Source organism: Alexandromys fortis, unplaced genomic scaffold (assembly GCF_014885135.2).
Source record: "Alexandromys fortis isolate MF-2015 unplaced genomic scaffold, M_Fortis_MF-2015_v1.1 scaffold_158, whole genome shotgun sequence".
Classification (NCBI taxonomy): Eukaryota; Metazoa; Chordata; class Mammalia; order Rodentia; family Cricetidae; genus Alexandromys; species Alexandromys fortis.
Genome location: NW_026068039.1, coordinates 345,422 through 359,139, shown reverse-complemented (window position 1 = coordinate 359,139; position 13,718 = coordinate 345,422). Strand labels below are relative to the sequence as shown.

General features: G+C 50.3%; 1 protein-coding gene across 18 annotated transcripts in view; it reads left to right on the top strand.

Annotated features, from left to right (window-relative positions):
- Dysf (dysferlin) overlaps positions 1-13,718 on the top strand; it is a 197,870-nt gene that overhangs the window by 176,266 nt on the left and 7,886 nt on the right. For all 18 annotated transcript variants that reach the window (XM_050165387.1, XM_050165383.1, XM_050165380.1 and 15 more), the window contains 6 exons: positions 1,303-1,442; positions 2,548-2,636; positions 2,888-2,983; positions 3,407-3,548; positions 7,626-7,725; positions 12,190-12,368. In XM_050165387.1, coding sequence (XP_050021344.1) covers positions 1,303-1,442; positions 2,548-2,636; positions 2,888-2,983; positions 3,407-3,548; positions 7,626-7,725; positions 12,190-12,368 — 746 coding nt within the window. The remainder of the gene's footprint in view (positions 1-1,302; positions 1,443-2,547; positions 2,637-2,887; positions 2,984-3,406; positions 3,549-7,625; positions 7,726-12,189; positions 12,369-13,718) is intronic.

Sequence of the window (13,718 nt, the reverse complement as noted above, 5' to 3'; positions counted from 1 at the left end):
ACTCCCTGAGGTGTTTACAGGCCCAGCTGGCGCGCGTCTCCTGCTTGTTGCAGAGATGTTTGATGTCAAGGCTGTTGCTGAGGTTATAAAAGGAAATGACGGCTTTGATGCCTGTGCCCCACCCCCTCCTCCTTGCCCTGTGCTCCTGACTCTCCCAGGGCTTGAGCCAGGCTCAGCCATTAAGAATGAGCATCTGGTTGAGGAGGGGAGTCTCATTTCCTCTGGGGGCACCCGCTGCTCTGCTAGCCACTTTAGCACAGGGGTTCTAGGTCATAAAATCCTGAGGTCCAGCATCTGCCTCACCTTATAGATGAAGCCAAGGAGGCCAGGGATACTTAATGACCTTCCCAAAGTCACCAGCCAGCTGGGTGCAGGCCATTCTCCTGGCCCAGCAGCACACACCAGATGAGAGTGTGCTTGGCTCCAAAGAACAGTGACCCAATAGCATACATGAGTGGACAAATGGGTGCGTGGGTGCATGACTACATGAGCTTGTGGGTGCACACATGAATGTATGGGTGCACACATGAGCGTGTGGGTGCACACATGTCCATCATTCCTGTGCTTCTGTAGCCAAGGCCTCTGGCACAGAGCTGAGCCTGGCTTCTTCCTGTTCATAGTACGTTGTCTCCAAGTCATCTGTCAGTGGGGAGCTGTCCCACGGAAAACAGGAGGCGGGAGAAGCACAGGTTTATCTTTTCTAACTGAGTAGGATCCCAGCTGCCCTGATGCACAGGTGTGGGGCTCCTGCAGGGTTCGTGTCTGTGAAGCAGAGATGGATAGCAGTGGTATTCAGCTGCTAGGGTCCTTCTAGGAATCAGACATGCCAACATTCATGTCAGCAGTGCATGGCACGTGGGTCCTCTGTAGAAGCATACACTGTGGTTTCTGAATGTAGCGACCAAGCTACGGCCACACTTATGTGAACCAGAGCTTCATTCTGGCAACGCCAAGACACCAGATTTGTGGTACAGGTTGTTGGGGCTCAGAGTTGGGAGAGGTTAAGAGCAGATGGGTGAGAAGAAGGAAGACTGTGTGGATGGAAAGTAAGAATTTTCTAGAAGAGGCTTGGTGGAAAGGATGGTAACAGGGAACCGTGTTTGAAGCCCGGAGGCCGTGGGAGTGACATTTCCCTTGTAGAAAGCGAGGCATAAGGACCAGCCCAGTGCATTTTTGTGGGGATGGTCTGTCATGAGGAGGGATTCCCTGTGCGCCCCAGGAGTTCTGCCCAGCCTTCAGAGGAAGGCACCCCTGCTGTCTTGTCTCTCACGTTCCCACTCACCTTTTGTTCTTCTGTGGCAGAGGCTGGTAGACTCCCGAACCCACACCTAGGCCCAGTAGAGGAACGCCTCGCCCTGCATGTCCTTCAGCAACAAGGCTTGGTCCCTGAGCACGTGGAGTCACGGCCTCTTTACAGCCCTCTGCAGCCAGACATTGAGCAGGTAAGTCCTTGTCCCTTGGGCCATGGAATGCTTAGACCTCAGAGAGCTACATCCCAAGGACAGCCAGAACAGCCAAATTACCAGGGAGACTTTGAGATCTGTCACTCTCTCCATGGTTCATTTCTTCACAGTCATTTACCCGGGCTTTCGGGGTGACCCTTACTGCCTGGAAAACAAAGCTAGCGTTTGCTTTAGGCAATGTAGGCCTGGCTTCTGCCTTGCCTGGGTGTCTTCCCATTTCAACCCCACCTAAGGGTGTCCTCTGTCTGCCACTGTTAGTGGTTTAGTTCCAGAAGGTCATTCTGTACTGAGCTACAGCTGAGGGCTCAGACTTGATCCAGGACCTCTAGAATGGCAGAGGCCCACGGAGAGTGGGTAGAAGGGCGGGAAGCTTCCCTTTTGGAAGTCAGGTGACACAGAGAGCAAGCTTAAGACTGGCACCCAGGCTGGTTGAAGGAAGCGGCTCGGGGCAGGAGGAGAAGGAGAGGGGAGAAAAGCCAGGGGAATCTCTGAGGAAACTTTGAAAGGAGCAGGCTCTTCCTAGGTGGGCTGGCTCCCAGCCTCCCAAAGCAGCCCCGGTTATACTCTCTTGTTCTCCAGCGCTAAGATCCTGCAGACATTCCTGAACCAAGTTACTTTACTTATTGCATTTTAAGAGAGACCATTTCCTGGATTTGTATAGGAAACAAACCGGGAAAGTGGCTTTTGTCATAGGGACCTGAGTCCTTGTCACTAAACCCTGGCTCCCTGGCCTTCTGTGGCTCTGCATACATCATTCTCTGCACACTGGTCCACAGTTAGCTCCCCACTGTCTCTGGGCAGCCTGTGCCTGGGCAGTGATCTCTTTTCTGCAGTGGGTCCTGCATCGATGTGTTTAGGCTCCCTCCTTTCCTGGGTGCTGAGTCTCTTTCTGACAGGCAAACAAGCAAGTTTGAGTATCATTTCCTTTGGCCTGATCCCTAGGTGTGTTCAATAGACATCTACAGAAGCTATGGATGCAAGGAGAAGTGTGTATGCACGTGTACACATGTGTATGTGTGTGTGTGCATGCTCACACACGTGCATGCATGCATAGAACATGAATGAACTGTTTGGGTCTTTACAGGGGAAGCTGCAGATGTGGATTGACCTATTTCCAAAGGTACTAGGCCGGCCTGGACCTCCTTTCAACATCACTCCACGGAGAGCTAGAAGGTAACAGGCCTGGCTACAGGTGCTAACAGGGATGGAGGCTGGAGGGCCATAGCATCTGTGGGATAGGCGGGAGAAGGTTGCCTGCTGGACAGATTGGGGGTTAGTGGGTTCTTGGAACACAGTTTGTTTGGGTCTGGCTAAAATGTCCAGCCAACCAGGTAGAAGGACTCCTTGGATGAATTGGCTGGTCACATGGGGTCATCCTTTGCTGGAGTACCAATGTAGCTACATTCTCCTCCTGCTGCACACAGGTTTTTCTTGCGTTGTATTATTTGGAACACGAAAGATGTGATCTTGGATGACCTCAGCCTCACAGGGGAGAAGATGAGTGACATCTATGTGAAAGGGTAGGGTCCCATCACTCTCCGCCTAGGCCAGTTCCTGGTACCTCCTAGCTCCCAGGGGCAGATGGGGTTCCTCTCTGGGCGAATCTGTGGTGTAGATATGGAGAAGATACCGTTCCAAGGAGGGTTTCACAGCAGTGGCCTGCACCTTTGGGGGGTCATTTCCCTCAAATTTCTTTGAGCTAAAATGGCAAGGACTGAGGCTGCTCTTGGGGACCCCCTGAGATGTTAGATGGTCCCATTCTGTGGTGTGTTGTGGGCACCATGGAGATTTCCTGGGAATTCCTTCACCAAGTCCCTTTGCTTCCACACCCATTTCCTGGTCCAAGTCGAGGTTGCCCACCTGGTTGTGGAGGTCTGTAGGACATGCCATGGGATTTGTGAGCTCTGGACTAATGAGGACTGTCCTCTCCCACGTGTGGCCAGCTGGATGGTGGGATTCGAAGAGCACAAACAGAAGACTGATGTGCACTACCGCTCCCTGGGTGGCGAGGGCAACTTCAACTGGAGGTTTGTGTTTCCTTTCGACTATCTGCCCGCCGAGCAAGTCTGTGCTGTGGCCAAGAAGGTAAGCGGCCTTTGACCTGGGACCGGGCTCTTGGGGCTTCACAATGAAGCTGGTACGGTCACATTCTCTCTACCCCTGCAGTTCTGACCCCTATCTCTGCCACCCTCGGAGGCGTTATCTCCATCTCTGTACCTCACGTCTCTCTTTCTCCGCTAGTATCACTGTTGCCAGTGTCTCTGCCTACCAGGACAACTGACAACCACACAGCACCCACCTAACATGCAGTCAGGTTCAAGTCCTGCTGCCTCTGCCCATCTCACTCTTCCACACATACACCTAGCAGCACCAAAGAACCTGGTGCCAGGCAGAAGAGTCTGGAGACCCAGCGTGCCCATCACAGGGGCAGAAGGTAGAGCCAGCTCTGTATCCTCAGAGGGTAGGGCTGGCCTGTAGAGCCTGGTGGGGGACTTAGATTCTTAGGTCTCATCTAAGCATTGATCTCTGCAGTCTTGAATGGTCCAAGTTCAAGGTGGCAGCCTCTCACCCACACTTGATCTACCCTACGAGGTCAGCAGAGCACAATGCTTGGCTATGGGACCTTGTGAGTCTTCAGCCAGGATGGTTTGAGGAAGGCCCAATGATGCTTTCAACCCTCTTCCTCCTTTGACACTAATGGCTATCTGGAGGTGTTCCCCTCACAGAGTACCTGCCTACATATGCTCAGGTCCCATCGGTCTGATTTCTACCCAGAGGCAGCTCATGCTCCCGGCATTACAGCCTCGGCAACACCTGTCTCCCCAGGTTGCGGTGTGGCTTTACCTTGAAGGAAAGTTCAAATACACTTGGCTTTCTTGCTCTCTGAATTCTCTTTATTGCATCTCCCCCGCCTGAATCTTCCCAGTCCAACACACAGACTCATCTGCACCTCAGAGAAACCAGAGTGTCCTGCCAAATATTCAGAAGCCATCAAAAAGAAAATAAGGATTTATTAGGGTTAAAGGGATTCTTCAACCCTGAGATAGCAGTAGGGGCTACCAGAAAAGAAAGCCAAATTTCGCAGCAAGGTTGTATAAAGTCCAGCAGTGTTCAGGCTCTATACGTTTTGAGGCTGCCTTTCCTTGGAGTTTGTCTATTACAAGCCTGCTTCCCTAATAAGCAGATACCGCGCCTGTCTTGAGAGCCTTTATCAAATACAGAAGTACCTCTCCTTTAGCTGTGGACAGGAGCAAAGCAGAAAGGACCAAGCATTCTACACACCTTCTCCAGGACTCGGTGACCCCCACAAGGGGGTAGACCTGGTGGGGAAATTGAGTCAGAGATGCACACTGGTTGCTTGAGTGGGAGGGGCCACAGCCTTTTACCAACACTGGGGGGATGTGGCCAGGCATGTCTGGATTAGGGGCTTCCTGTTTCCTTCAGTGAGGTAGGAAGAGAATTTGGCACTATGACAGCGATTTGAGATGGGCGGGACAATGGGGAGTAGCTGTCATGAGATGAGAGCCATGAACCCATGCACATACATGTGCACATACATGTGACTGCATCCAGAGGGAGTGGAGGAGGGGCGGGGTGGGAGAGTGCTAGCTGGTAGCTGAGAGCTGTCACCTGGCATCTCTGAGGGCCCAGTTGCAGGTGCTGGCTGACAGCTAGAGTCGCCCTGCTCTGGCACCCGTGGAGTTTCGTTTCTTTTGAAGGCCTTGGTCAGAACTAGAAGCTGACTGAGTCACGGGGGAGGCGGGGTCCAGACAGAATGGCTTGTGTAGGCTACAGGGCAAGAGTATGGTGGCCTGGTGGAAGAAGGGAGACTCCACAAAGGGATAGGGTACCGAGGAGAAAGGTGCCCAGGAGTGAGAACACACATCTAGGGAGGAGCAGGAGACTCCTCCCCATGAAGAGGATGGCTGCAGATAGGAGACAGGAGGAACGGATCAAGCGGAAACATTAAGGAGGGCAGCGGGGCCAGTAGGCACATCCGGGGTGGATCCTGAGAGGCAGGTGGAGCTTGCCCACAGCAGGGCCCTGATTAGCTGCAGGACAGGATGGAGTGGGTGAGGGCAAGGCCTGCAAAGACTGTGGACTCCCAGGCTTGGCTGCAGAAGCAGTCCTCTGCCATGAGGTTTGGGGCCCCTGGCAGGCAGGCCGACCCTCCAGGGACCCCATTAACCAGACGAGACTGTCATAAAGTACAAGGTCTCCTTTCATCCCACTTTTTTGAACCACCGCGGGTTGTTCAGCCTTGTTCCCCACCTGGAGTCCAGCACACCCACTGGGGCCTGCCGCGCAGGCAGCCCCCACCCTGCAAATAAACAGCTAGTAAAAGGGCCCAGGCCGGGAGCATAATGAGCGCCTGGGACCTGGGGGGCTCATTCCCCAGGCTGAGCCCCTGACCAGCTGCTCCCACCAGGGGCTGTTTGAACCTCTGGCTCATTACTGAGCCTGTAAACCAGCCTGTTGAGGAATGGAGGTTGCTGGCGGCCCTGCAGGCAGCCTAGAGCTGACTGTAAAAGCTGGCTAGGGGAAGCAGGCACCTGCAGGCTGCTGGGCCAGGCAGCCAAGCAGGAGGTAAAGACAGAGAGGGGTGGCTGAGGCCAGCCTTGGTCTGCTTTCCTTCAATGCAGGCTGCAGTCTAGGCTCTGGCGCTGGTATGATGGCCGTTCTTTGTGGACAGTGGCCATGGTCTTTCCTTGGGAAGCTTGGTGAGGCGGGCATGACTCTGAAGGCTGGGTTCATGGCGGCTTTGATGGGTTCATTAGTTACTTGTTGCTATGACACTGTACTGGATCTAAATGTAAAGGATGAAAGGTTTCTTTTGGCTCATGGTTTAAAGAGAGACAGTCCATCACAGAAGGCCTGGTGAGGCGACTCCATAGTGTGGGGAATGTAAAGTGACTGCCAATGTCTCTACAGAAGAGGAAGCAGGGAATGGGGGCAGTGGAGGCAATCCTCTCATTTTCCCCATTATATTCATTCTGGGAACCCAACCCATGGGATGATTCCTCCTGCAGAGGGCGTTTTCCCTCTATTAAACCTTCTGGAAACACCCTTACAGACACATCTGTGTGTGTGTGTGTGTGTGTGTGTGTGTGTGTGTGTGTGTGTGTGTCTTGGGTTATTCTAAGTACTGTCAGGTTGACAATGAGGATTAACCACCTCCCTGGCATCTGAGGCCAGACACTCCCATGGTTCCCTGGGCTACCCAGCTCTGATCTCCCAGCTTGCACCAGGAGATATGGGTCCAGGTCTCAGGCTGGCCCCAGAAGATGTTTCCTATACATACTTCCTGCCCAGGTAGATCCACAGTGAATAGAGCAGCCCAGCGACAGTCCTTCAGATGGAGAGTGCTTAGACCCATTGGCCATCTCACTCCCATGCCTTCCAGGTGCCTCGTTCTAGAAGGAACTGAAGGATAAGGGAGAGCGACCAGGATGGGAAAGTGTTCTCCTCTACTAGAAGGAAGGAGAAACTTCTTGGTGGGGCCTGGAGGTAGAGGTGGCCTGGAAGAGTAGGAGGGAGAGTCTGGGGACCTGCCTCAGTGCCAGCTACTTACAGCAGTGTGCCTTGCTTCCTTCCAGTGACAGCTGGGGGTACACCCTGGTGCTCTCTGCCAGCCCACAAGTCCTGGAGACCGCATGTGCAAAGCCCAGTTTAGGGCTGAGAGCAGGACCCTGGAACCTGTCTGTTCCAATCCCAGCTTGCTACTCCTTATTCTGTGCCCTGGACATTCTAGGTGCTGTGGGTTTCTCAGCTGAAAGCTTGCTTGTTGGAAGATAATTCAGGACCCAGCCTAGGGAATGGTGCCACTGGCTATAGTCTGGTCCTTCCTACATCAATGAACAATTAAGAATTTCCCACAGATGTGCCCACAGGCCAAGCTCATCTAGACAGTTCCTCAATTGAGCTTCTCATGTCGGGTGATTCTAAGTCATGGCAAATTGACATTAAAAACCAGCTATTTCACTCCTGAGCACTGCCAGGCCCTTCTTACGCTTTTTGTTAGGACTTGGCTTGGATGTGACCCTCAGGGATACACTGCTCCACAGCCTCTACCTTGTAGCCTTCCAGGCTAGAGGGGCTTCTCTGTCTGTGGCCTGGTACAAACTTTTCTAACTTTGCTTCCCTGATCCTCCTCTGGGTCAGGATGCCTTCTGGAGACTTGACAAGACAGAGAGCAAGATCCCAGCTCGTGTGGTCTTCCAGATTTGGGACAACGACAAGTTCTCCTTTGATGACTTTCTGGGTAAGTCTCACTTTTATCATCCTGAGTGACCCTCAAGAAGCCCAGTGGAGGAGTTCAGGGTCACTGGGTCCCCAGCAAAAGAGAAGTATGTGACAAAACAATGTCAGATCACAGTGGCCTTCAAGTAGGTCCTTAGCTGAGGTGTTCTTGAGTCATGTTAGATAGTGGGACTCCTGAGGAAGAGCAGGAACACTGGTATGCTGCTCACACTGCCTGGCCTTACTTCTGACAGGGAGGTCCCAGGCCATGCCAGTCTAGCAATATAGAGCCCAGAAATGGCGAGAATCTGGTCCCTGCTCATCTCCATGCCCCAGGGACTGTCCTAATGAACAGGGCTCTGATTGGATGGCTTAAGGAGCCAAGCTGAGGCGCGGGGACCTGGGCTGAAGGGGAGGGAGGCGTGGGGACCTGGGCTGAAGGGGAGGGAGGCGCGGGGACCTGGGCTGAAGGGTAGGGAGGTATGGGGACCTGGGCTGAAGGGTAGGGAGGCGCGGGGACCTGGGCTGAAGGGTAGGGAGGCGCGGGGACCTGGGCTGAAGGGTAGGCATGAAGACAAGGAAAAATGGTCTGAGGCCAGCAGGGATTGTTGGGAGAGAAACAGGTTAGTAACAGCCTTACCCAAAGTAGGAAAACGATGAAACGTGTTCCGTCCATACATGGGATATTGTTCATATACACAAAGAAAAGAGATACTGCTCCCAACTACATTTGGTGGGCCTTGGAAACGTGCTGAGTGACAGGGGAGGAAGGGTAAGCACTGCATAATTCCACATCTAGCCCACACCCAGCAGATCTAAAGAGGAGAAGAAGCCTGGGGAGGTGATTCTGTCAGCAACGTGCTGGGTGTGCAAGCTTGAGGACTTGACTTCAAGCCCAAAACTTAGGTTAAAAAAAAAAAGCCAGATGTGGTGCCACTTACCTTTGATCTCAGCACTGGGAAGGTAGAGACAGGCAGGATCTTGGTACTCATTAGGCACCCAGTATAGCTTACCTGACCAGCTCCAGGCCAGTGAAAGACCTTGTCTCAGAGAAAACACGGTGGACAGTCCCTGAGGAGCAATGTCTGAGGTTGATTTCTGGCCTTTAAAGGCACAGGTACATGTATACACTAATGTATGTCTGCACAAACATGAACACACACAGCATGCACACATGCACTCGCACACACACACAAAGCAGGGGAGAATAGATGAATGGGAATCATGGGGGAGAAGTGTCTGATAGATAGGTTTCACAGGTTTCTTTCTAATGCTGGAAATATTTGAAATTAGGTGGAGCTCTATGATTGCCCAACTCCTGAGTCTGGATTTGAATAAGCGCAGGGTGATGGATTTTTTTTTTAATTGAAGATTTGTTTTTATTTTATACCAATGAGTCTTTTGTGTGCATGTATGTATGTGTACCATGTCCATTACCAGTGCCCACAGAAGCCAGAAGAGGGCGTCAGATCCCATCACTGGAGTTACAGATGGTCGTGATCCATCATATGGGTGCTGGGAATCAAATCTGGGTCCTCTGCAAGGGCAGCAAGTGCTCTTAACTCCGGGCATCTCCAGCCTCTAGAGTGGTGCAGTTTGTGTTATGTGCATTTTACCGCTGTTTGAACAAATAGTTAAGTCATGATGAAGGCAACCTGGGAGGTCAGAAGTCCCTGTTCCAAGTTCTGCCCTGTCATCTGGTATCAAAGGGGCTCTGAGCAGGTCACTGGTGCCCTCCTGCGTTGCCCTTGTCTACAGAAGTCACAGAGTAGTGTATTATTGCGCAGCCCCAGGCTCCTGATGGGCGTGCTTGCTTGTCTCTGTGCTGGTCCTCTTGTCCCCCTACCCCTGTCACTCCAGGGCCAGTTGGGGCACATGGATGGGGAGCTCATTGTAATAGTGGGCTATAAAATGATGGCTCTAGGTTTGAATTTTAATATTTTATCTGTTCTACATGGGATTCTTATAAAAAATCAGAAAGATAGAACTAAACATTGTATTCTTCCCTATTTCATCATTCAGAGATAGCCTGGAATATATGAATATAAATGAACACATCTGCATTTCATACATGCACAGATGCATGATGTGTATCATTATCTACCTCCTGTATGTTAATGGTCTTGTCCCCTCCTGACCATAGTAGGCGTCTATCTACATGAACATATGTCTGTCTGGCATTCTGTCAGGCAGATGGACCCTGTTTTGCTTGGTTTATAGCTTTTGGTGAATGTTGGCCATCTTCAGGTTCCCCAGTGTGATTGGTCCCCACACACCATGGCAACGCTTAGAAAGAAAAACATTTAGTTGGGGATGGCTTACCATTTCAGAAGGTTAGCCTGTTATCATAACAGCGGGAAGCAAGGCAGTATGCAGGCAAACATGGTGCTGGAGAGGTATCTGAAAATCCTCCATCCAGATCAGCAGGCAGCAGGAAGAGAACTGGCCCATGTGTGCCAGTTTCTAGCCAACAAGATGTCTGTAGGCTTCACAGGAGGAAGATGATTCATGTCCACCAACAGATGATTGGATAAATAAAATGTATTGTCTCCCTATGGCAAAATGATTGAACTGTAAAAACATATTGACATACAGGGATATGGAGAGACTGAAAATATTTTGCTCAATGAAATAAACCAGATGCCTAAGGGCAGATGTTTGTAACTATAAGAGGCATGTCCATACAGACAAGACAACACTGGTACCCAGGGCTGAGGAGACAAGAGAATTATTGCTTTGCAGACAGTTTCTCTTTGAGGATGAGAAGTGTCTGGAAATAGTGGTGACAGCTATGTAACATCATGACTGTATCTAAAGCCACTGAATTAGAATTAGTGGGGGTTGGCAGATGGCACAGTGGGTAAAATGTTTGTTATGCAGAAGAACGAGGACTTGAATTTGTATTCCAGCACCTATAAAGAAACAAGTGTGGCAACATGTGCCTACAGTCCCGGTGCTGGGGAGGAGCACAGAAGCTCACTGGCCAGCCAGCTGACCTTTGAGCTCCAGGTTCAGTGAGAAGGACTGTCTTGGAAAATGAGGGGGAGAGAAACTAACGAAGACACCCGTCTTAGTTAGGGTTTCTATTGCTGTGAAGAGACACTATGACCATGGCAACTCTTAGAAAGGAAAACATTTAATTGGGACTGGCTTACCATTTCAGAAGGTTAGTCCAGGGTGCAGGCAACCATGATGCTGGAGAGGTATCTGAGAATCCCACATCCAGATCAGCAGGTAGCAGGAAGAGAACTGGGAGCCACTGGCCCGGCTTGAATAGCTGAGACCTCAAAGCCCAGTGACACACTTCCCCCAACAGGGCCACGCCTATGCTAATAAAGCCACACTTCCTTATAGTGCCACTCTTCATAGGTCTATGGAGACCATTTTCTTTCAAACCACAACACCTAATATCAACTTTTGATTTCTGCATATATGATCACACACATGCACATCCCCAAACAGTTGTACACACACACACACACACGCACACACCATGTCCTATTTTGCTTTCTAATTGGTGTGATAAACACCATGACCAAAAGCAAGTTAGAGAGAAAAGCATTTATTTGGCTTATAGATTACAGTCCATCACCAAAGGAAGCTAAGTCTGGAAAGAACATGGAGGCATGGGACAAAAGCAGAAACCATGGGGGAATGCTGCTTACTGTCTTGCTCCCTGTGCCTTGTCCAGCATGCTTTCTTTTCTTTTTCAAGACAGGATTCATGTGTAGCTTTGGGTCCTGTCCTGGAACTAGCTCTTGTAGACCAGGCTGGCCTCGAACTCACAGAGATCTGCCTGCCTCTGCCTCTCGAATGCTGGGATTAAAGGAATGTGCCACCACCATCTGGCTAGCGTGCTTTCTTATACAACTCAGGACCACTTGCCTAGGAGTGCCACTGACTCCCACATCAATCATTAATCAAGGAAATGGCCCACAAATATTTTCTAATGAAGGCATTTTCTCAATCAAGGTTCACTCTTCCAAGATGACCTTCATGTGTGTTAAGTGGAATAAATAAACCTAACCAGTGTATATACACACACACCTACACTATATGAATGTGTGTGTGTAGTATGCATACATATATGTGTATATATATATATATGTGTGTGTGTGTGTGTGTGTGTGTATTCTACCATGATAAAAATCATTTTACGCAAATGAATGGATGAGTGTGTGAAGGCCATGGGTGTGTGAAGGGTTTTTACTGTTAGATGTACCGCAGAAGTGGACATCTGTGCTCAGGTGAGGAAACAGACTGAGTAGATTACATGTTCATGCCCAAATGGATGATGGGAGGCTGTGTGGAGAGAGCTAGAGGAAATGGACAGGAACTGGGGAGGTGGTGGATCTAACCCCTCCCCCTTGGCTGGGCCATGAATACAAACTGAAGAGCTGACAGTGAGCTCTTGAGTCTGTCCGCCCAGAGTGGCCTTAAATGGACAGTGGTTGCTACATCCTCTAAGGGCATTGCTCTGCCACAGGCTCCCTGCAGCTGGATCTCAACCACATGCCCAAGCCAGCCAAGACAGCTGAGAAGTGCTCCTTGGACCAGCTGGATGACACCTTCCACCCTGAATGGTTTGTGTCCCTTTTCGAGCAGAAGACAGTGAAAGGATGGTGGCCTTGTGTGACAGAGGAGGGTGAGAAGAAGATGCTGGCGGTGAGTCTGCTTTCCAGCCTGGTGGAGGGCAAGGGCTGTCTCTTCCATGGAACCCAGTGACACGGGCACACACTATCCTCCCCCCCCTCCCCATTACATTCCTCTGTGCACACATGTGCAGCCAAAGGTCAATCTCTGGTGCTAATCCTTGGGTGCCTGGATTGTTTTTTTAAGATAGGGGCTCTCATTGGCTTCCTGCTCATTTGTTAGGCTAAGCTGTCTGGCCAGCAAACCACAGGGGATGGCTGGTCTCTGCTTCCCAAGTCCTGGAATTTCAAATACATCATGATGTCTGGGGTTCTGTGTGGGTTCTGGGGATCTCGCTCAGGTCCTAGCGCTTGCATGACAAGCACTTTATTGACTGAGCCATCTCCCAGGCCCTTCTTTCTCCATCTTCTATTTTCTAGTGTTTTCCTCCCTCTTCCTATTCCAGCCTTCTTCTCCCAAGGCTCCTGTTGCAGGGAGACCTGTTGAATTGAACAAATGGCCTTCTGGAGATTGGTTCTGAGTATCTCTGATTGGTGCTTCCTGTTGGATGGATAGAGGCCTGCCTTTTCTGTTTGTGCAGGACCCTGTCAGGGATTGTTCTTGCCTGACAGAGGTCTGTGCTGGTGGGAGGATAAAGAGTGATTAGAGGACCAGTCCCTCCCTAGAGTCCAAATCAACACCAGAGAGGAAGTTAATCTCTGACTGGTTTCAGAGTAGCTGACCAGCCCTCAAGTGGCCCTTGAAGGAAAATGCCCTTGTTATACAAAGGCTTGTGATAACCGATAAGAAACACATTCCAAAGGGAAGTCAGCAAGCTACATGGACTGCTAGTTCACAGTGTAGACACGCATTATGCATGAGAAGCGAGTTGTTCCCTAGTAACTAAAGAACTATTTTAGAAGCTGCTGTTTGGGCTATTAAATTAGATTAGCAAAACAAACAAACCAGAAATGTTCACATTGGTAAAGTTTTGGGAGACAGACCCACTTCCTTCTGCCAGGGAATGCATGGCTTGTTGCACTTTGTGGGGAGCAATTGGGTACCACACCATGCAGGATTTAACACATCTATGCTCTTGTACTTTGCCGTCCCACTTCTAAACTCTCGTCTCAAAAAAATCAGTGGTTAAATTAAAACTTTAGGTTCTGGGATGTTTGTTGTGCTATTATTTATTCATTTCAAAGAGTTGAAAACAACATAAAATAAGCCAAAATAAGTAGTTATTAAATAAATTATGGTCAACCAACCATAGGATGCTTTACAATCATTAGAGACCAAACTTTGGATAATATATAATTATACAGTGAAATATCTCCCCGAGTGAAGAAACTTTGGAGCTACATACACAGTGCTGTGCCTCAC